The sequence below is a fragment of the Oryctolagus cuniculus genome, chromosome 17 (assembly GCF_051225735.1).
Source record: "Oryctolagus cuniculus isolate XC-2025 breed Fujian yellow rabbit chromosome 17, ASM5122573v1, whole genome shotgun sequence".
Taxonomy (NCBI): domain Eukaryota; kingdom Metazoa; phylum Chordata; class Mammalia; order Lagomorpha; family Leporidae; genus Oryctolagus; species Oryctolagus cuniculus.
The window spans coordinates 5484567-5506789 of NC_142883.1; the positions used below are offsets into that span (position 1 = coordinate 5484567).

The following is a 22223-nucleotide window of genomic DNA, read 5'->3' on the forward strand; positions in this document are numbered from 1 at the left end:
TGCCTATTATAACGGACAGAGCACAGTGGGAGTGACTCTCTGTTACTTCCCAGGCTAGGTACTTCCACAGCCGTGCAGTTTACCCCTGGCTTTCTGGAAGACCCCTTTTCCATGGGCATTCTTTGGTGTCTGGTCCCCAGAGACCAGGGCCCAAGCTGCAGGAGGCCAGGGCACAGGGCAAGGTCACATGTTCACGTTTCTGTCTTCAGCGCCAGCTGAGCCCAGATTCTGGGTCCATCCAACCCAGGCACCAGGCATGAAGAAGCCTCCAGGTGGTTCCTGACCCTGGCTGTTCCGAGTTCACCACGGCCCCAGCCATTCTGGTCTTCTCTGCTGGGTCCTGTTTGCTTGGCTGAATGTAATAGAACAGTTCCCGCGGGAGGTTGTTATACAGCCACAGTACCTGGAAAACACATCAGATTGGCATCCACTTTTAAGAATCCACCCTGCAGGGGGCCGGCGCTGTGGCACAGCAGGTAAAGCCACCCCCTTCAACACCGGCATCCCCCATGGGCGCTGGTCCGTGTCCCAGCTGCTGCACTTCCAATCCAGCTCCCTGCTAATGACCCAGGAAAGCAGCAGAGGATGCCCCAAGTACGTGAGTCCCTGTCACCCACGTGGGAGACCCGGATGAAGCTCCTGCCTCCTGGCTTCAGCCTGGCCCAGTACTGGCAGTTGCAGCCATCTAGGGGAGTGAACCAGTGGATGGAAGACCTCTCTTTCTCTCTCTCTCTCTCCCTTTCTCCCCTCTCTCTGTAACTCTGACTTTCAAATAAAAATAAATCTTTTTTAAAAAGAATCTACCTGCATCCTTCCCCCCATCCCGCCTGTGGCTGCCTGGGATAGAGCCTCAGCAGCCCTCACCTCCCAGCCGGCTGCCCTGGGTCCCAAGTCTTTATCTCTCTTGCAGCAGCTAGGATGACTTAATGGCAGCTGGTGACATCATCACAGCTTCAAAGGCTCTTTATTGCTCGCAGAATCAGATGAGAGCCTCTTATCAGGATGTGCACAGCCCTTTGTGGGCAGGGCACAGGCTTTATCTCCTTTCATCCCAGCTAGGTGTTTCTGCTCCCCGGATGAGCCAAGTGCTCTGTGCTTCTGGGGCTTCCTTCTCTCTGCTAACTGGATGCTGGGGATTTTCTTTTTAAAATTATATTTATTTGAGAAGCAGCAAGCCAGAGAGAGACAGACAGACAGACAGACACTGAAAGAGGGCTTCCCATCCACTGGTTCACTTCACAAATGCCCACAACAGCCAGGGCTGGGCCAGGAGCCGGGAACTCAGTCCGGGTCACCCGCGTGGGTGGCAGGAACCCAGTTACCGGAGCAGATGTTGGAAATTTTCATTTGCCCTTCCTGGTCTCTTTGCGTCTTCCCTGCTCTGCTCCACGCCCTGGCAGGCTGCCTGGCTCTCTGCTGTCTGTGTATGCAGCACCGCGAAGTGGAGGCAGGAGAAGGGAGGCGGCGGGTCTCTGCTCCCCAGCTCCCTCCCTCCCCGACCTGGGGAGGCGGCAGCTCCGGAGCCCCTCCTGCAGCTGGGCGCTTTCTCTCTCTCTGGGTCCTGGCCACTTTTCCTCCCTTTGCCAGGACTCCCGACTGCCGCTAGCCCCAGATAACCTCACGGTAAACCCCCCCTTGACAAGTTGCTTTGGGTGAGTGTTATTCTCAGCCTTTCTCCTAGCCTCAGCCCCGCCTCCTCTGCTCTGTTGAGTCTTTTCCCTGGACAGATGTCCACTCCTGACCCCAGAACTCTCTGCTGCCTGTTTTATTTGTTTGAAAGTCAATTAGAGAGACAGCGAGAGTGAGAGTGAGTGAGCGAGTGAGAGAGACAGAGAGAGAGATTGGTCTTCGTTAAGTTTTCAAAAGCTTTGTTTTATTTACTAATAATATTTTTCTGTAGACAGATTGTGTCTTAAAAATGTTTACTACTGAGGTTGGTGTGTGGCGCTGTGGGTTGGGGTTCGAGGTGGGACACCTGCATCCCCCATTGGAGTCCTGGAGGCTCTGCACTTCCAGTTCAGTTTCCTGCCAACGCCCCTGGCGTTAGCAGACCCAAGTGCTTGGGTTCCTGCCACCCAAGTGGGAGACCGGATGGAGGTCCTGGCTCCTGCCTTCAGCCTGGCCCAGCGGTGGCTGTTGTGGCCATTTGGGAAGTGAACCACCAGATGGACGATGTCTTTCTCTCTTTGTACCTACCTCTGTCTTTTAACTTCTTTTATAAATGCTCGCTAAAAGCATTTTCACAATGCATAAAAGTAGATAGAAGGCCGGCGCCGTGGCTCACTAGGCTAATCCTCCGCCTAGCGGCGCCGGCACACCGGGTTCTAGTCCCGGTTGGGGCGCCGGATTCTGTCCCGATTGCCCCTCTTCCAGGCCAGCTCTCTGCTGTGGCCCGGGAGTGCAGTGGAGGATGGCTCAGGTGCTTGGGCCCTGCACCCCATGGGAGACCAGGAAAAGCACCTGGCTCCTGGCTCCTGCCATCGGATCAGCGCGGTGCGCCGGCCGCAGCGCGCCGGCCGCGGCGGCCATTGGAGGGTGAACCAACGGCAAAAAGGAAGACCTTTCTCTCTGTCTCTCTCTCTCACTGTCCACTCTGCCTGTCAAAAAAAAAAAAAAAAAAAAGTAGATAGAATAGTGTGATAATTTTTTTGTTGTTGTTGAAAGACAGAGTTACAGAGAGAGAGAGAGAGAGAGAGAGAGAGAGAGAGAGAGGTTTTCCTATTTGCTGGTTTATTCCCCAAATGGTTACAACAGCTGGGGTTGGGCTAGACTGAAACCAGGAGCCAGGAACTCCATGGATAACAGGAGCCCAAGAACTTGGGCTGTCCTCTACTGCTTTTCCCAGACCATTAGTAAGGAGCTGGATTGGAAGTGGAGCAGCCGGGACATGAACTGCTGTCCATTTGGGTGCTGGTGTCACAGGAAGTGGCTTTACCTGCTAGACCACAATGCTGACTCCCATGTATTTAACTTTTTAAGGTGCTGTCAGACTGTTTTCCAAAGATGCATTTTTTTTGACAGGCAGTTAGACAGTGAGAGAGAAAGAGACAGAGAGAAAGGTCTTCCTTCTGTTGGTTCACTCCCCTAATGGCCGCCACAGCCTGCGCTGCGCCGATCCGAAGCCAGGAGCCGGTGCTTCTCCCAGTATCCCATGTGGGTGCAGGGCCCAAGCACTTGGGCCATCCTCCACTGCACTCCCTGGCCACAGCAGAGAGCTGGACTGGAAAAGGAGCAACTGGGACTAGAACCTGGCGCCCCAACCGGGACTAGAACCCGGTGTGCTGGCGCTGCAGGCGGAGGATTAGCCAAGTGAGCCGCGGCGCCGGTCCCAAAGATGCATTTCTACCAGCAGTGTGGGAGAGCCCCAGCTGCTCCTCATTCTCATCAGCACTTTGCACGTCAGGGTCTTCCTGGGCTTGTGGTCATTCTTCTAGGCTATGTAGTATTGCGTTATTGTTATTATGTTATCATGTTATTGTGGTTTATTCTCACACGTCTCTAAGGATTACAATTCAATGTTTTCAGTGTCACTCTGGCATGGATGGGGGTTGAGTGGTTTGTAGAACAGACTGGATTAAAAAAAAAAAGCCAAATAAAGGCACTATTCACTCATTATCTTGGCCAGATTAGAAAAGCCATGGGACCTGCCAAGGATTTTGCCCATGGTGGGAACAGCTCACCTCTGGAGAAAGGAGGGGGCTATTCTATGATTGAGACTCGTGTCTGCGTCTCAGGTGAAACTGTGGACTCCCCACACCTCCCCCTTCCCCTCTCCATCCCCTTTCCCATGCCCCCCCACTCCACACCTGCTGCGTCCCACCCTGCTCTTTGACGCATCTGGGGCTCCAGAAGCTTCCAGAAACAGCAGGCAAGCTGACATGGAAGAAACACAACCTGTGTTGGGGCCTGACTTGGTTTGCTCCTTGGGGTTTGTTCCTTAGCAGCTGCGTGGCTCTGGGCGAGTCCGTGAACTGCAGCAGCCTCAGCTTCTCCAAGGGTAACACGGGGGCAATAAAGCCCCCCCAGCGGTGGATGCTTCTCGCCCGAGATGACCGTGGGGTCCTCCTCCTCCTCTTCTCAGCGGTCTACCTCTGGGAAAGCCAAGCTCCGAGCCCACACCTTTCCTTTTTCCTGGCTATGCGCTCTGCAAGGGCAGGCTCTGTGATTTATGCCACCTGTTCCAGCCCCCCGCCCCCGCCCCCATCCCTGGCCTGGCCTCGCTCACACCGGTTCCTCTTGTGCAGCCTGGGAGTCGCTTTCCAGGAGCGGGGGCATTAGTCAGCGCCTCCTTTCCCCGGAACCGAGGGCTGAGCCTGGAGCTGCCTGGACACGTGGGTTTGACAGGTCAGAAAAAAGGGAACCCGGAGAGCGGATTCTCACGGGAAGAAAGAATGGGGAGGGCGGTTGAAAAGGAGGAGACTCGGATGGAGTGGGCCGGCTGGGAAAATGTGGGCCCCGAGCAGGGAGAGAGCCTGGGAAGAGACGCTGGGGGCACTTGGGGACCTGGGGACCGGGTGGCAATGGGAGACGTGGGGCGGGGACAGCGTTCCAGCGCAGACGGAAGGGCGCACGCACACCCGGGAGATGAGAAGGACGCGCAGCCTGGGGCGGCGCTGGGTTCCATTCGCGACCTCGGGCGCCGTTGGAAGCCGGAGCGGCAGGTGCAGAGGGCGGAGTCACGCGAGGGCGGGGCAAAGCGGGGCGGGGTCTCCAGGGGGCGGGGCCGACGCCCGGCGGGCGGGCGGAGTTCGCGGCTCGGCTCCTGCCAGAGCGGCGGGGGCCGCGGAGCCGGAGCCGGAGCCGGAGCCGGAGCCGGAGCCGGGGCCGGGGCCGGGGCTGGAGTCCGGGCGGAGGTCGGGTCGGTGCGGGCTCCGGCGACATGGGGTCTGCCGACTCCAAGCTGAACTTCCGGAAGGCAGTGATCCAGCTCACCACCAAGACGCAGGTGCGCCGGGGCCCCAGCCTCCCATTCCACCTGCCGGGCTGGGGGCTGGGGGCTGGGTAGGGCGGGGGGCCTCGCGAACTTGGCTCGCCCCGAGATGAGACCAGCACGGGCCGGGAGGGTGACGTGGAGACCAGCGCCGGAGCTGGATCCCTCGGCTTGCGCCTCGGGGCTCCATCCCTGGCCCTGGCCCCCCCATCCCCCAGCCTCCTCTCCCAGGAACACCCCTCTCCCCCCAGGCGCTGCTGCCACTCTGGGCTGACGTGTGCCTACCCCTCCAGGCGGCAACGCCGCGGTGCGCCCCCTGCCCCGCCCCCCGGCTCGCATCTCAGCCTTCCCCCGCCCGCATCCCCCTGTCCGCCGCCAGGCTCCCCTTCCAGCCCCTGGGTGCCCACGGTCCCCGACGCACAGCCCCGGCTGACTCAATGCAAACAAAGCCCGGCCGGGAAAACAGCTGGTGCGCGGCGGCAGGGCCTCGCTGGGCCTCGCGGATGCCCGGGGCCATGGAAGGCCCAGGTTTGCCTGGAACGCAGAGAGGCAGCCTGGCGACGGGACTTGTCCCCAGGCCTGGGGGGCCCAGCTTCCAGGCTGGCGGCCCCTGGGGTGGGGGGCTTTCCCCCTGAGGCCTGGTGTGGGCATGGCGAGGGTTGCTGGTACCTTCTGTTCTCGGGTTGGGAGATGGGGACCCTCAGGGTTGTCTGTGGTCTGCTGACGAGGGACTGGGGCACCTTCTACCCGGTCCATGCTTGCGTACAGTCCCCAAGTGCCACCGTGGCCACCTCCTAGTCCCCAACACATGACCTGGTCCCAGCAAGGCCACTTCCCGGCCCATCCCTTCTCTCTTGGCAACGTGAGCCAGGCTGCTCCAGCCACACAGGTGCACAGCTCTGACTTCCCGGGTCCCTACTCACACAGGGGACCTCCCTCCTCCAGGGCTCTCTCATCAGCCAGTTAGGCACAGCCCCAGAAGCCAGACCCCACCGTATGCCCTCGTGCCCACCCTGGGAAGGTCAGGTGCCCAGCGGTGGAGAGCGGAGCTCCAGCGACAGATGGGGGGACCGGGCCTGTGTCTCTCCGGTGCCCCACAGCTCCTGCCCAGTGCTGGAGCTGGGCTTTCTTAGGATAGGGCTTTAGGGCTGTGGGTGGCAGAGAAGGGGGCGCCGGGCCTGTCCCTCAATGTGGGGCTGCAGGCCGAGGAGGAAGGGAGAGAGGGGAGGAGGGAGGGAGGGAGGCTCCCGTGTTTACCTACCTGGGGAGGAAACACCTTGTGGTTTCAGAATGGGCTGTGGACCCAGCAGCCCAAGCCCTTTGCCAGCCCTTCCACCCCCACCCCCATCCCAAAGCATCTGCGGTGGCCTGGGTTCCTACTTGCTCATCAGGCCCCCTCCCCAAAGTACCGAGTCCCCTGGGAGGTTCCCTGGAGGCGCTTCACCCCCAGCTGGGGACCGTGAAGAAGCCACAGACCAGCCTGGGCCTCATTCCAGAGAACACTGGGATCCTGCAGGTGGGAGGCGCCCCGGGGCGTGGGGGCGGAGGGAGGGACCCTTAGTAGCGGAAGTCTGGGACCCTGGATAGTGACCTCAAGTGTGAGGACCGGAGTCCAGGTGACCAACTCAGGCCTCGGCACCCGGCGTCCCCAGGGGGACCCAGGCCTTCGGTCCCCAGGGTGACCGCTGTCTCCAGGCCCTTGGGGTATGCTGTGGGCAGCCAACAGTGGTCACAGCGGCCAGGCCCTGGCTGCAGCCGCTCGGCCTTCCCCACCTTCCTGCCCTGTATCCTGTTTTCTTCCTGTCCCATCGCGTCCAGCCCTGGGCCGGGCCTGACCCTCCTGCGAGGGTCTGTTTCCTGGCCCTCTCCCAGGCCGAGTGGGGCCCTCCCCCCGATCCCTGCTGCAGGCCAGAGGGTGCATGTGCACATGTGTGCACATGTGTGTGCCTGGCCACACGGTGCTGACACAGTTTTTCAGAACAGGCTGGAGCAATGCTTGTCCTTTCTCTGGTTGCCCCAGCTCCCGAAGAGAGTTGTCAACGTGTACAGCTGGTGCCCAGCCTGAGCAGCGGCCTGGCCACGCCGGGTTAGCAACACCTAGTCCCCCCCACCCCCAGGTAGCTCCGTTCCCGTGCCCTTCGCCACCTCCAGCAAAACTGCTTCTTTGCAAAAAACTTGCTTGGGTTTTTGGAGTGTGCTTGGGGCCCCAGGGCCCCTGGCTAATGCCCGCAGCATCAGGCCAGCCTGGCATGGTCAGGATGGGCACCAAGCCCCAGCGTGGCCCAGAGAGGGGGCCAACGTTCTGCTCTGAAGTTCATGGCCCGAGGCTGGGACCCTTCCTCTGCTCCCCACCAGCCCACCCGGGGCCTCCCAAGTCCTATCGAAATCTCTCCCCACATCTCGAATCCAGGCCTCAGCTGGTGCTTGCCTAACTAGGTCAGAGGTCACGTCCACCTGGTGCTCAGTCGAGTTGCTGCCCCTTTAAAGGGTGGTGGGACGCAGCAGATGGGTGGAGCTCTGAGAGTTGCCTGGGATGTCCCTCCCCACCCCCCCGCCCCCGTGCTGGCCCCAGGCCACCTGGGCTTGGGGTGCTGTACCCCTGCACTGGTGCATGGCAGGCCGTCCGGCGAGGGCACGAGGGCACGAGGGCCAGCACCCCCAGCCCAGGGCCCCTCCTTTGGCCTTTGTTCTCTCCCCCAGTGAACTGGCTCTACCAGTTCTCGGATTGAGCAGCCCCTGTGCCAGGCCTGTCCTGAGGCCACGTTAACCTGCAGCTCCTGCAGGTGGGGTGGGGTATGCCTGGCCCTGACTTCAGAGTCCCCGCTGCCCACTCCCCACCATGCACAGTCCTGCCCAGTCATCAGGCTGAAGTGGGCTCCAGGACCGACGGCAGCTCCAGCAGAACAAATATTGGCTGACACTCTGCCATTCGCCTCACCTCCCTGGGCGGGGAGGGAGGGGCCTCCGGGCAGGTGCACCTGCACCTGTGGGATGGGAGGGTGGGGCTTGAGGCTCCCAGGTGGAAGCAGGCCTGTCGGTCCGGGGCTTTGGGAAACTTGGAAGAACCTTCAGATAACAGAAGTTAAAATTTTATTTTACTATAAAAGTTATTTGAAAGGCAGAGCGACAGAGGGAAACATGGAGAGAGAACGAGATTTCTCATCCACCAGTTTATTCCCCAAGTGGCTGCAATGGCCAGGGCTGGGCCAGGCCAGGAGCCTGGAATATTCCATCTGGGTCTCCCCTGTGGGTGCAGGGGCCCAAGGACTTGGCCCGTCTTCTGCTGCTTCCCCAGGCCACAGCAGAGAGCTGGATCGGAAGCGGAGCAGCAGGGCCTCAGAGCACCCAAGGCCTCAAACTGGTGCTCTGGTAGGAGATGCCAGTGTCGCAGGTGGTGGCCTAACCTGCTATGTGCTGTCTCTAATAGAATTTCTTAAGACTTGTTTTTAGCAGCTGGTGCTGTGATGGCATCCCATGTGAGCACCAGTTCGAGTCCCGGCTGCTCCACTTCTGATCCAGCTCTCCACTGTGGCCTGGGAAAGCAGTAGAGGATGGTCCAGGTGCTTGGGCGCCTGCACCCGCGTGGGGGACCCAGAGGAAGCTCCTGGCTCCTCGCTTTGGATTGGCCCAGCTCCAGTCATTGCAGCCATTTGGGGAGTGAACCAGTGGGTGAAGGGTCTTTCTCTCTCTGCCTCTCTGTAACTCTACTTCCCAAATAAATAAATGAATGCATCTTTTTTAAAAAATTGTCTTTAAACAGAGCGTGTGTATGGACAGACAGAGGACATGGGTGATGCCTTTGAAGTGTACATGTGGGGGAGCAGGACCCTCATAGCTCCAGGAGTTCGGAGGAGGGAGAAGGCTGTGTTGAATGGGGCAATCCGGGAGGGCTCCTTGTAGGAGGTGACATTCAAAGGAGACTCAAAGGGACGGGCCTGCGGGAGGGCCTGTGTGCCTGATTCCTCAGCCCCTCAATAGATGAACACTCACAAGGAAAAAAGTAGCAATATGTGCCCACAGAAAAATACAAACATCACCCAGAGAGATTGTTGCTGTTAACATTTGGTTCATTTCATCTGGACTTTAAGTTATAATTGTAGCCGGCGCCGCGGCTCACTAGGCTAATCCTCCGCCTTGGGGCGCCGGCACACCGGGTTCTAGTCCCGGTCGGGGCGCCGGATTCTGTCCCGGTTGCCCCTCTTCCAGGCCAGCTCTCTGCTGTGGCCCGGGAGTGCAGTGGAGGATGGCCCAAGTCCTTGGGCCCTGCACCCCATGGGAGACCAGGAGAAGCACCTGGCTCCTGCCATCGGATCAGCGAGGTGCGCTGGCCACAGTGCACCGGCTGTGGCAGCCATTGGAGGGTGAACCAACGGCAAAGGAAGACCTTTCTCTCTGTCTCTCTCTCTCACTGTCCACTCTGCCTGTCCAAACAAAAAAAAAAGTTATAATTGTAACAAAAACTGCTCATCCCATAGGTGGTTTTCTGCTTTGTCTTATTCTTTTTTCATAGAAGGTTGCACCACGAGCCTTTTCCATTTGTTAGTATTCTTTGAAACGTGGTTTTGACGGCTGCATAATATTCCATTGCATACGCTTTCGCCGGTTGTTGGAAACTCTGATTTCAGATTTCTGTTTTGATCAGCAATGAGCCTCATGCACGCGCCTCGGGAGAGAGTTCTGGAAGTCCTTCTACAGTGCACACGCGGTGCCTTGGTGGACCGCGTGGCCCTCTGCACGCGTGATTTCAGACACGCTTCCTCTGAGCACCTGTGGGATCTTGAAATGTGTCATTGGAAGGGGGCCGGGCTGGGGGGAGGGGCAAAGAGAAGAGGTAGCAGGTCTCGCCTTGGAGCTAGAAAGCGCAGGTGTGTGTGTGCAAGGTGTGCTGGATTCAAGTCTGTTGGCCTGAGGTTTGGACTTGACCCAGCAGGAGGTAGGGAGCCCCCTACAGGCCTTTGCGTGAAGGGCAGTGCCTTTGCTGCTGTGCTCGGGTGCCGGGTTGGCGCCGCACAGCGGCAGGAGCCTTGAACTGCAGCGCGGGGCCGTGGGGACAGGAGCGCGTGGGCGCGGGAGAATCCACCAGACTGGGCGGCTGGCGGGCCGACCGAGGCTGGAAATGCAGCACACGTCCCTGTGGTGTCTTCCACCGGGGCCAGGGTGCCGCCTTGGGCTGGGTTCCTGGACACTTGACCTCGCAGTGTGGCCTGGAGACGTGTCCTGGGACGAGTCCACAGCTAGCGGTGCCAGAGGCCGGGGACTTTGCCAGAGCCACGCAGGCCCTCTGGGACCGGCCCCGACCACGCACACAGAATGTCCCCTGCCTGAGTGCTGGCCAAGGCTGCTGGTGGCTGAGGACACCCCACCCCGTGGCAGCGGCATCTTGCACAGAGCTGGCGTGGAGGAGGGGCCCATGGCTTCCCTCTTGGGGTCTCTGCGGACCACATGTTGGGTGAACTGCGGGGCCACTGGCAAAGGATCACATGACTCTGGATCTGGGTCCCCCCGCAGCCTGTGGAAGCCACCGACGACGCCTTCTGGGACCAGTTCTGGGCAGACACGGCCACCTCCGTGCAGGATGTCTTTGCGTTGGTGCCGGCGGCTGAGATCCGGGCCGTGCGGGAGGAGTCGCCCTCCAACCTGGCCACTCTGTGCTACAAGGTAAGGGCCGTCCGCGCCCTTGCTGCCGCCCCAACCTCCCCACAGTGCTGACGACGGCCCCGTGGGAGAGGACCAACATCAGGAACCCCCCCCACAGTGGTCCCCAGGCTCCACCCAGCACCCCACCCCCAGTCGTTCTCTCCTGGGGTGGGGGGTGGGGTGGGGAGGGAATGATCCCAGCCAGTGCCATTTCTGAAACCTCCTCCCGGTCAGGCCGTGGATCAACTCGTTGAGGTCAGCACCATTTTTCAAATGGGAAGACAGAGGCCCACACAGGTGCCGTCAAGTGCAGGGTCCGAGCTGGGCGCTGGCTTGCCCTGGTCTTGGTTCTCTGCTGGGTGTGACCTCTGCCTGCAGCCTGCGTGCCCGCCCGGCCCCCCGGTCCAGCGTGCCCCTTTGCCCCTGCCGTCCCGACAGGCCGTGGAGAAGCTGGTGCAGGGGGCCGAGAGCGGCTGCCACTCAGAGAAGGAGAGACAGGTTGTGCTTAACTGCAGCCGGCTGCTCACCCGCGTGCTGCCCTACGTCTTCGAGGACCCCGACTGGAGGGGCTTCTTCTGGTCCACAGTGCCCGGGGCGGGGCGCGGAGGGGTCGGTAGCCTGGCCGGGGGTGGGGAGGAATCTGGCGGGAGGCGGAGTGGGTGGGGCCTGCCGCCTGCCCCAGCATCTTCTGGGATTTGGAAGTGCAGGGGTGCGGCGGGTGGGGCTCAGCACTTCCTCTCCCTGGGGGTCTCCGCCCAGGTTGGGGAGGTGGGCTGTGTTCTCTCTCCCGGGTTCACTGCCTGGGTTTATCCCCAGGAAGGACCTGGGGGTGTGACCCAGTTGGGGGGACCTTGCTGGTCCCGGCCCCACTCCCAGCTATGCCCCCACCTGCCCTGGGGAGTTGGGGCCACCAGGAATCCACTGCCTCCCCCTCCCCCAGTCTCGGGGCCACCTCTCCTTGGCCGGCCACCACTGAGACGGCAGCTGTGTCCCCAGCAGGGTGAGGAGGAGGACGAGAACGCCAGGCCCCTGGCTGAGTCCCTGCTCCTGGCCATCGCCGACCTGCTTTTCTGCCCGGACTTCACGGTGCAGAGCCACCGTAGGAGCACTGTGGTGAGACCCCCCTCCCCGGGGCCCAGCGGGTCCACATTCCCTCGGGCAGGGTGTGGCGGGGGCCGGGGAGGGCTGGCCTGCCTGGCACACACTGCCCCGGGCTGGGGGGTGGCTGGCACTGCTGGAGAGGGGCCAGCTGGTGCCCGGCCCTGCCCGTGGCCTCTGGTGCCTGGGCACAAACACCCATTGTTTTCGCCTCCTGTGGCGGGTGGGGGTGCGGGGCTGAGACAGAGGCCCGGCCCTCCTACTTCCTGCGGTGCCCGGGACTGGACCCTGAGTGGTCTGTGCCACCACGCCCATCCGGTCCCCTGCTGCCCCTCCCTCCTCGTCTGAAACCGGGTTGAGCGAGATGCAGACAGAGCTAGGAACCTTCGGGAGGTCTGAGAACATTCGTGGTTCCCTGGGCATCCAGGACCTGGGGTGTTTTGGGGTCTGTGCTTAGAAGGCGGGGGTCCCTGCCCCCGGGACTGGCGGGGCTCTATCCACGCCACTCAGCTCTCCCTGTCCCCGCCCCCAGGACTCCGCAGAGGATGTCCACTCTCTGGACAGCTGTGAATACATCTGGGAGGCTGGCGTGGGCTTCGCTCATTCCCCACAGCCCAACTACATCCACGACATGAACCGGTGAGCTGGGCCCCAGGCCGGGCCCCTGCACAGCTCAGAGACCCCCATGGGTCTTCCAAGGAAACCCCTCCTTTGTGATCCAACCTCAGCATTACGGGATAAACAGTGACCATTGCTTCCCGTGGGGCTGGCTGGGATGCCTGGTGGGCAGGGCCCTCCCGGAGGGTTGGGATCCTAAGACCCCCTCCCCCCTAAGGATGGAGCTGTTGAAACTGTTGCTGACCTGCTTCTCCGAGGCCATGTACCTGCCCCCAGCTCCGGAGAGCGGCAGCACCAACCCATGGGTTCAGTTCTTTTGTTCCACGGAGAACAGGTGAGAGGCCCCCGTCTTTTCTTCCCATTCTTTCTGTTCCCCCCAACTCAGCGGAGAACCGGCGCCCACCCTGCAAGTCTCATCTGAGGGGAGGTGCTGCCCCCTGGTGGTGACGGCCTGTAACATGCCAGACACACCTAATCCTGTGCCGTCACTCTCCTTGGAGTCCCCTGGCCAGAACCTGGGGGCCCCGGGGTGCCCCATGCCTGGGTCCTCCCTCTAGAGCTGCGTTAAACCGTAGAAATATGTGGCAGACTACATGTGAAATTTCACGTTCAAAAAACTGAGAAACAGGTAAAGTTAATGTTACTAATGTATTTCATCTACCCCAAATATCAGCACTTAGCATGCGATCAATGTAGAATTCACGTTCCTCCTTCCTCATCCGTACGATGAGCGGCCTGAACCCCGATGTCCCACAAACCTGAGCTGAGTCCTGCAGCGGGCGCGGGCAGTGGTGGTGACTGAGCCCAGGCCCCGCCCCCAGGGGCGAGCCCGCCTTCTCCTGGTCTCCAGCCCCGTGCTGTGCAGCCCCAGGAGAGCGGCCTGGGACCTGGTTTCCTACAGAGCCCTGCACAATGGACCATCCTGTGTCTGTCCATGAATCCGTTCTTCCCTTGGCCCAGATCCAAGCTGGAAACAGGCGTGGATGAGCCAGGGTCTGTCCCACTCAGGAAGGGACAGGCTCATGGCTCTGCTCCCCAGCTCTGGGGCCGTGGGCCTGGGCGGCATGGGTGGGGCCTGTGTGGTGTGGGCGGGGCCTTGTGGCATGGGCGGGGCCTTCATCCCTTCCCTGCAGCCCGCTGCTCCTCTCCCTGCAGACACGCCCTGCCCCTCTTCACCTCCCTGCTCAACACCGTGTGTGCCTATGACCCTGTGGGCTACGGGATCCCCTACAACCACCTGCTCTTCTCCGACTACCGGGAGCCCCTGGTGGAGGAGGCCGCCCAGGTGCTCATCGTCACCCTGGACCACGACAGCGCCACGAGTGCCAGCCCCACCGTGGACGGCACCACCACGGGCACCGCCATGGATGATGCTGACGTAAGGACGGGCAGAGGGGGCAGCCGGCGACACCCATGGGGCTCCTCTACCCTTGGGAGGGGCGCGGCTGCAGCCACGGTGGGGTGGGGGAGGGGTGCGGGCACTTGCTCACCAGCAGCCTCCACCCTTGGCAGCCCCCAGGGCCTGAGAACCTGTTTGTGAACTACCTGTCCCGCATCCACCGTGAGGAGGTGAGCGCAGCACCCCCACAGGGCCCTGGGGATGCCAGTGAGACAGGAGTGGGGGTGGGGGACCCCTGGCCCCTGCGTGAGGGAGCTGTGGTCTCTGTGGCCGTGGCAGGACTGGGAGATGTGGTTCAAACGGAGAAAGTGCTGACAGCTTCAGGGGTAGCCTGGAGTGCTTCCTGGAGGAGGCAGCTCCTCTTCCATCCGTCTTGGAGGTGGTGGTGGGGGGAGGTGACAGTGCAGGTAGCTCCCAGTTCCTGTGTCTTGGGGCGGGGGACAGGTGCGGAGCCCCCAGACCTCTAACCTGCCCAGCTGCCCCCACCTTGTGGGGGTTAAGGCAGAGCAGGGCCCAGCCCAGGGGGCGCTCAGTGGACACCAGGGCTTGGAGCCCAGGAGGCTGCTCCTCACGGGTGATGGGGGGTAGGGGAGGCGGAGGGCAGGAGCTCTCCAAAGAGAGTCCAGGTGGGCAGGGCGGGGTTCAGGGTGGGGCAGCCCCAGGGGAGTCTGTGGTCTGAGGCTGGAGGCCCTGGGGCTGGGGGGGGGCTCTCCAGACCCGCCCTGGACTTGGCATCCCGGTGCACAGCCACTGCCGATGTGGCTCAGGCGCCAGCGGGGGAGGGGGAGACCTGCGAGGGGCCGGCCTGGACAGGTGCCCTGCTCTCCCCCTCTCAGGACTTGCAGTTCATCCTCAGGGGCATAGCCCGGCTGCTGTCCAACCCCCTGCTGCAGACCTACCTGCCCAACTCCACCAAGAAGATCCAGTTCCACCAGGAGCTGCTGGTCCTCTTCTGGAAGCTCTGTGACTTCAACAAGGTGGGGGGGCGATGGCGGGGGGGGGGCGGGGGGGGGTGGCAGGGGCCGCCCGGGTGGTCCAGGCTGGGGGGGGCGATGGTGGGGGGGTGCTTGGGGGGCTCCCGGGTGGTCCAGGCTGGGGGGGCGATGGTGGGGGGAGGAGCGGGGGGGGGATGGCAGGGGCTGCCCAGGTGGTCCAGACTCGGGGGGGGGGCGATGGTGGGGGGGGCGCTTGGGGGGATCCCGGTGGTCCAGGCTGGGGGGGGCGAGGACGGGGGGGGCGCTTGGGGGGCTCCCGGGTGGTCCAGGCTTGGGGGGGCGATGGTGGTGGAGGGCGGGGTGGTATGGCAGGGGCCGCCCAGGTGGTCCAGGCTGGGGGGACGATGGCGGGGGAGGGGGGATGGCAGGGGCTACCCAGGTGGTCCAGACTGGGGGGGGGCGATGGTGGGGGGGCGCTTGGGGGGCTCCCGGGTGGTCCAGGCTGGGGGGGCGATGGTGGGGGGAGGAGCGGGGGGGGGATGGCAGGGGCTGCCCAGGTGGTCCAGACTCGGGGGGGGGGGCGATGGTGGGGGGGGGCGCTTGGGGGGATCCCGGTGGTCCAGGCTGGGGGGGGCGAGGACAGGGGGGGCGCTTGGGGGGCTCCCGGGTGGTCCGGGCTGGGGGCGGGGCCGTGGCAGGGACCGCCCCAGGTAGCCGTGATGCAGACAGGGTGGGGTGGGTGGAGGCGGGGCAGCTGCCCTCCCTGACTCCGCCCCCCACCCCCCAGAAATTCCTCTTCTTCGTACTGAAGAGCAGCGACGTCCTGGACGTGCTGGTCCCCGTCCTCTACTTCCTCAACGACGCCCGGGCGGACCAGTGTAAGGCGGGGCGTGGGGTGGGGGTGCTCTGACCGGCGGGGGCCCCCCCCCCGTGTCCTCCCCCGGTGACCCCGCCTGTGCCGCAGCTCGCGTGGGCCTCATGCACATCGGGGTCTTCATCCTGCTGCTGCTGAGCGGGGAGCGGAACTTCGGGGTGCGGCTGAACAAGCCCTACTCGGGGCGCGTGCCCATGGACATCCCCGTCTTCACGGGCACGCACGCCGACCTGCTCATCGTGGTGAGGAGTCGCTGGGCCAGCCCCGGGCGGTGGGGGTGTCTGAGGGCCACAGGGGCCCCACGGCTGCCCCTCTCCCTCCCCGCACAGGTGTTCCACAAGATCATCACCAGCGGCCACCAGCGGCTGCAGCCCCTCTTCGACTGCCTGCTCACCATCGTGGTCAACGGTAGGGGCCCCAAGGCGCCGGCTTTCCCCGTGCCCACCACCAGAGGGCGCCAGGCTACAGGCAGCCCGGCCCCGGGCTCTGGTTCAAGCCCAGGTCCTGGAAACAGGAGGGGCGGGGACTTCAACAAATGAAATTGAAAGATAAGCAGATTATGGTGCAAGACAAAATGGAAAATCCATCTAAAAATGTCGCTCCCCCTCTTCGTGGAGGAACGACACAGGACCCTGCGCTGTTCTTTTGTCTGCTCGGCCTCCCCGGGTTTGCTGCTGGTTCTTCCCGGGTTGGCTACTATCCCTTCCACCTCCGTGGAAGGGCAGTTCCCCCTGGCCGCATTCCCCACTTCCGCAGGGGAGCGGCACACCGCCGGCCGGGTCTCTCGGGGGCTGCACGGGTGTTCCTTCAGCTAGATGTTCCCCATAGATGTTCCCGGTGCATGCCGTCTCTCTCCTCCTTTATAGTCCTCCTCCGCCAATCCTAACTCGGCTGCCCACACGCCGAGTACGCTGCTCTCCAATCAGGAGCAAGTCCTACAGTTTATTGGTTGAACTGGAGGCAGCTGTGCGGAAGCTGTTTACTTCTCTCCCAGCGCCATATTGTGGGAGAGCAGATGCATAGAATAAGTCCTAATTCGAGTAACTTAGTCTAGTCCGGATTGCTCCCCACATAAAAAGTCCATGGGAGGCCGGCGCCGCGGCTCACTGGGCTAATCCTCCGCCTGTGGCGCCGGCACCCCGGGTTCTAGTCCTGGTACCCCGGGTTCTAGTCCCGGTCGGGGCACCGGATTCTGTCCCGGTTGCTCCTCTTCCAGTCCAGCTCTCTGCTGTGGCCTGAGAGGGCAGTGGAGGATGGCCCAAGTGCTTGGGCCCTGCACCCCATGGGAGACCAGGAGAAGCACCTGGCTCCTGGCTTCAGATCTGCGCGGCGCGCCAGCCACAGTGGCTATTGGGGGGTGAACCAACGGCAAAGGAAGACCTTTCTCTCTTTCTCTCTCTCTCACTGTCCACTCTGCCTGTCAAAAAAACCAAAAGTCCATGGGAAACGCATATTACGAAAAAGCTACGCACAGGTTTCAAATTCCTGCACCACCACCAAAATGTTGTCTTGATCACATTTTTCCACGTTTTCGAGGTCCCCTTGGCGCACGCCACCAGTGGCCGGGTTAAAAATGATCATGATGGGAAGGTGACAAACACGGTCCAGTTTACCCTCCTATCCTGTCGTCTGAACCGGTGGTCGATATAAACCCGACCAGGGAGACGGCTCCTGGCTTCCACGCTGCCGGCTTGTCTGTGGTCTGGGTGGGACGCTGCCCGTCTGCCCTGTTCACTCACTGGCTTCCTCTCTTCAATCTCAACTGGGCACCTGCTCGGTGTTCCCGGCTCTGAGAACGTGGGAGGAAGGCGCACAGCTGTGTGCCATTTCATCTCTCCGCACCCCACAAAGCTGTGCAGAAAGCCACGTGTGTGCACAGACACACACACACATACAGACACGCCCTGAAGACATAAACGCATCCAATGACAGGGAACCTTCTAGAAGAACCTGTAGGGCCTGAGTTTGTGTCGCCCCCATCGCTTTGTGCCCGGGGAGCTTTGGCCAGGTTTAGACTCTTTCCCGAGCCTCGGCTCCCCATCTGTGGAGTGGAAATCGTCCTTTTTCCCTCCTGGGCTGGGGGGACCGGGAGAGGGAGGAGAGGCCCGTGGCTTGGTCCACAACGCAGCTGCCTCCGAGGGCTCCCTCCGTGTGCACTTGGCCTTCCAGGCTCCGCAGGGGCTCCGCAGGCAGGCGCTGGCTGGGGGGGCGGGGGTGGCCCAGGCGTGAGCCGGCCCCTCCCCTGCAGTGTCGCCCTACCTCAAGAGCCTGTCCATGGTGACTGCCAACAAGCTGCTGCACCTGCTGGAGGCCTTCTCCACCACCTGGTTCCTCTTCTCCGCCGCCCAGAACCACCACCTGGTCTTCTTCCTGCTGGAGGTCTTCAACAACATCATCCAGTACCAGTTTGATGGTGAGCGGGATGCCCACCGGGCCTGCCTCGGGTGTAGACCCTGCCCTGCCTCGGGTGTAGACCCTGCCCTGCCTCGGGTGTGCACCCTGCCCTGCCTCGGGTGTGCACCCTGCCCTGCCTCGGGTGTGCACCCTGCCCTGCCTCGGGTGTGGACCGGGGGCTCCCACCTGAGCAGGGCGCACCCTGCCCTGCCTCGGGTGTGGACCGGGGGCTCCCACCTGAGCAGGATACCCACCGGACCTGGCCTCGGGTGTGGACCAGGGGGCTCCCACCTGAGTGGGGCGCCGACCAGACCTGGCCTCGGGTGTGGACCAGGGGGCTCCCACCTGAGCGCGGCGCACCCTGCCCTGCCTCGGGTGTGGACCAGGGGGCTCCCACCTGAGTGGGGCGCCGACCGGACCTGGCCTCTGAGCCATCTGCCTCCTAGTTCGTTCATTCAGTGTGCATTTATTGAGCACCTGTAGTATACCTGGATGCAGGGAATACAGCAGGAACAAATGGTTCCTGCACCTGGACCTCAGGGAGGGGGAGGCGTTCAAGCCGGTCACCCTGACCCCGATGAGCAGGGACTGCGGGGCGGACAGAGCCTGCTGGGAGTCACAGCAGCGGTGGTGCGCGGTGTCACAGACGCCCCAGTGCTGGGGGCAGAGCCGGGTCTTGCTGCTCATTTCCTCTGTGCCGTGGGCGCATCGCTTAACCTCTCTGCAGCCAGCTTCCTTCCTCATCTCTAGGGCGGCCATGACCGTGCAACTGAAAGTCTCAACCTCAGAGGGAGTTAAGAGGCCGAACCCAGATATCCAGGGAACATTTAGCACAGTACCTGGTATCTTAATGCTTAGCAAGTTCCGAAGTAAAAATAAAAATTTGCCCTGATCCGAGGGATGGGGTAGCATTATAGAGGGGAGGGACAGCATGTGCAAAGGCCCTGGGGTGGGGTGTTGAGCTGAGAGCAGAACAGTGTGGTCTGAGGCAGGACCAGAGAGGTGCTGGGGGCATGGGAGGCCCCAGAAGTGCTTTGTGTCTTCCTCTGGAGCTGTGGAGCCCGGTGGGGGGAACAGGGGACAGACACAAGCTGGCCTCCTCCTTGGCTGTGTGTGGACAGTGAGGTCGGGTCAGCCCCACTTTGCCAGGTGTTCTCTCTGGGGAGCTGGGTTGTGAGGGTCTCCTAGCAACTGGGAGGGGTGTGTGGGGAACTCCAGCCGGAGGGTGTCCCATAGCCACAGCTGGCACACACAGCGCCGCCAGCCTGCCCTGGCCCACGCTCTTGGGTTCCCTGTCCCAGCTCCTACTCCTGACCTCCAGGAAGCCTGCCCAGATTGTGTGTGAGTGCACACGTGTGTGCAGGTGTGTGCACACGTGTGAGGGTGCAGGCCCTCTGAGGCCAGGCGTGCTCCCCCGCAGGCAACTCCAACCTGGTCTACGCCATCATCCGCAAGCGCAGCGTCTTCCACCAGCTGGCCAACCTGCCCACCGACCTGCCCGCCATCCACAAGGCCCTGCAGCGGCGCCGGCGCCCGCCCGAGCCCTTGTCCCGCGCCGGCTCGCAGGAGGGCGCCTCCATGGAGGGCTCCCGGCCCGCGGCCCCCGCGGAGCCAGGCACTCTCAAGGCCAGCCTGGTGGCCACCCCAGGTCGGGCTCTGGCGGGCGGGAAGGGAGCTGTAGGCTGTGGCACGGCTGGGGGCCGGGCATGGGCCCGCGCAGCCCCCATCCCTGGCAAAGGGCGCAGACTGGCTGGGAAGAGGGGAGGGGAGGGAAGGAGGGACTGACTGGGAAGGGCTTGGGAGAGGTGGGGACGCTTCTGGGAGATGGCGGAAGGAGCCAGGTCAGAGGGGGCAGGCGGTGGGGGTCCTCACTCAGCCTGTGCCCCTCCCCCCACCCCAGGCATCGACAAGCTGACGGAGAAGTCGCAGGTGTCAGAGGATGGCACACTGCGGTCCCTGGAGCCTGAGCCCCAGCCCAGCGCCGTGGATGGCAGCCCCGGCGAGGGGGTGGGTGACGGGGACACCCGGGGCAGCCCCTTCCTCCTTGGCCCCTGCGGCGTGGGCTGGGCCAGGGCACCCAGCCGCACTGACCGCTGTCCCAGAGGGGCCCTCACGGGCGCCTCCCTTGTTTATCAGCGTGGCAAGACCTTGGCCTTCAGCCTCTCCATCCATCATTAGCCTTATCTGGCGCCGGCCTTTACCCGGCTGCCCTGTCAGCCCCTGGCCCTAAACCTGTCACCCAGCTGGGCTGGGCTGGGCTGGACCCGGAGCCTGGGGCAAAGTGTGCTGGGCTGGGCCCTTGCCCCCTCACCCCTGCAGTGGAGGTCAGTGGAGAGCCCGTGCCACCCGCCCCCACCCTGACCCCCTTCTCCTCCTCTCCCTCTCTGGGTTCCAGGAGCCCGGCCAGACCTGGAGGGAGCAGCGGCGACCGTCTAGCGTGTCAGCCAGTGATCAGTGGAGCCCGACGCCAGAGTGGGTGAGGACCCCACCCTGGAGGAGCCGGGGGTCGGGAACTGGGCAGACGGCATGGAGGCGGGGCTGGGTCAGGGGGGTGGGAATGTGTCCAAGTCAGAGGGCCTGGGGCCGCACACGTTAACCTCCCCACTGTGTGCCAGGGATCCCCGGCTGCACTAAGTCCCAGGGGCCCACGGTGCTGGCTTCCTGCACCCATCAGCCTGCCGAGTGGCTCCCACGCCCAGCGCACTGCCTGGGCCGACTCTGCTGGAGGGAGGCTGGACGGGGACAAGGGCCTAGGCGGGGCTGCTGCCCTCCCCATTCCAAACAGTCACTGTGCACGGGCCTGCTGGCCGCCGGCCCCCAGCTCCAGGGCCTGCCTGGACACGCGTGCGGCCTCGGGGCGCCTGTGGCCTGTCCCGAGTTCCCGGGGGACGGCTCCCGCGGCCCCAGCAGCCTCGGCCCCCACAGGTGCTGTCCTGGAAGTCCAAGCTGCCGCTGCAGACCATCATGAGGCTGCTGCAGGTGCTGGTGCCCCAGGTGGAGAAGATCTGCATAGACAAGTGAGCCGCAGGGCCGCGGCGGGCGGGGTGGCCGCGGAAGGGGATCGCGGCCCCCCGGTGAGCATGCTGGAGTGTGCCTCGCGCCTGCAGGGGCCTGACGGACGAATCCGAGATCCTGCGGTTCCTGCAACACGGCACCCTGGTGGGGCTGCTGCCCGTGCCCCACCCCATCCTCATCCGCAAGTACCAGGCCAACTCGGGCACCGCCATGTGGTTCCGCACCTACATGTGGGGTGTCATCTACCTGAGGTGGGCCCCGCAGCGCAGGCCGGCTGCCATCCCGGTGGCAGTGGTGGGGGAGGGAGGTTGGGCTCTACCCGAGGGCTTGCCCCGTCCCGCTGGCTGGGGCCCTGGGATTCCTGTTGAGATGATCAGCGAGGTCTGGGCCGGCGAGGGGGGGCTTTGCGGTCGGCTGGCTCCTCCCCCTGCCCCGGCACCTGGTGACACCCACGCCCTCCGCAGGAACGTGGACCCCCCAGTCTGGTATGACACCGACGTGAAGCTGTTTGAGATCCAGCGGGTGTGAGGACAGAGTCTGCAGGGGCTGGGCCGGGGGTGTCCGGGGTGGGTGCCCTGGTCCCCAGTGCTCCCCAAGAGTGCCGTTCTGGGGTTTGGATGGCCACCATCAGGACGGCTGCGGGCAGAGGGGCTGAATCGGCCTTGAGGCACCCTGGGGGCTGGGGACTGTGGTGACTGGCTTCGGCCCCTTCCCCACATCGACTCCCAGGACTCCCGTCTCCAGGGCTATAGGACCCACCCAGGGGTCCCCTCTCAAGACCTATGTCTGTGCCCCTGTGCTGCCCACTCCAGAAGCCACTGTGCCCTAGTGGGGCTCGCATGACGGGACCCAGGCAGGTGAGGGGCACTTCCCAGTCTGAAGCTGCCCGTGCCAGGCCTGCTGTCTGCCCGCACCCAGCAGGTGGAGAACCGAGTGTGGCTGGGCTGCTCACTGGGGACCCGGGGGGACTCCGTGTGATGGAGGGGCTTGGAGGGTGGCATGGAGGGTCTCTCTGTTTTCTCCTGGGTCCGTGGGTGTAGCCTGGCTCCTTATCCAGGGAACTGGGTCCAGGAACAGCTGTCCAGTCGGCCATGGCTGCTCCCTGCCTCGCTGGGGGGCCGGGCACCCTCCACGCTCCCTGGCTCCGGCCTCAAGGGCCCCCTCCACCCCGTGTCAGTGCAATCTTTGCTCCGTACAATCGGTCCCTTTAACAATAAAACCTCCCTCTCCACACTGTCTCCATGCTGCATGGGGAGAACACCCCACAGCCAGGCCCCCCAGGGCACCCAGTGCAAGGTCAGGCCGGCACTGGTCATTTTCTAG

At 63.1% G+C, this 22223-nt stretch overlaps 1 protein-coding gene across 2 annotated transcripts; it reads left to right on the forward strand.

Moving 5' to 3' along the window:
- Positions 1 to 4739: 4739 nt before the first annotated feature.
- On the forward strand, positions 4740 to 22131 carry HID1 (HID1 domain containing). Of its 2 annotated transcripts, none has more exons than XM_051838386.3 (19): positions 4740 to 4945; positions 10439 to 10588; positions 11006 to 11176; positions 11564 to 11680; positions 12198 to 12304; positions 12501 to 12617; positions 13439 to 13661; positions 13796 to 13852; positions 14519 to 14659; positions 15405 to 15495; positions 15582 to 15733; positions 15821 to 15899; positions 17740 to 17904; positions 19306 to 19533; positions 19786 to 19892; positions 20281 to 20361; positions 20811 to 20902; positions 20993 to 21151; positions 21365 to 22131. In XM_051838386.3, the coding sequence occupies exons 1-19, from the start codon at positions 4880 to 4882 to the stop codon at positions 21426 to 21428; spliced, it is 2367 nt and encodes a 788-aa protein (XP_051694346.3). In that variant the 5' UTR covers positions 4740 to 4879; the 3' UTR covers positions 21429 to 22131. The 2 variants fall into 2 exon arrangements, with proteins under 2 accessions (XP_051694346.3, XP_051694347.3); XM_051838387.3 differs by having other exon boundaries at positions 11567 to 11680.
- The last annotated feature ends 92 nt before the right edge of the window (positions 22132 to 22223 follow it).

Excerpts from the sequence above, each read along its gene's own strand:
- HID1 (XM_051838386.3), top strand. The coding sequence starts at position 4,880 with ATGGGGTCTGCCGACTCCAAGCTGAACTTCCGGAAGGCAGTGATCCAG. Across the intron at positions 15,496-15,581 it reads CGACGCCCGGGCGGACCAGT|CTCGCGTGGGCCTCATGCAC; the intron begins GTAAGGCGGGGC and ends CCTGTGCCGCAG. Across the intron at positions 21,152-21,364 it reads TGGGGTGTCATCTACCTGAG|GAACGTGGACCCCCCAGTCT; the intron begins GTGGGCCCCGCA and ends CGCCCTCCGCAG.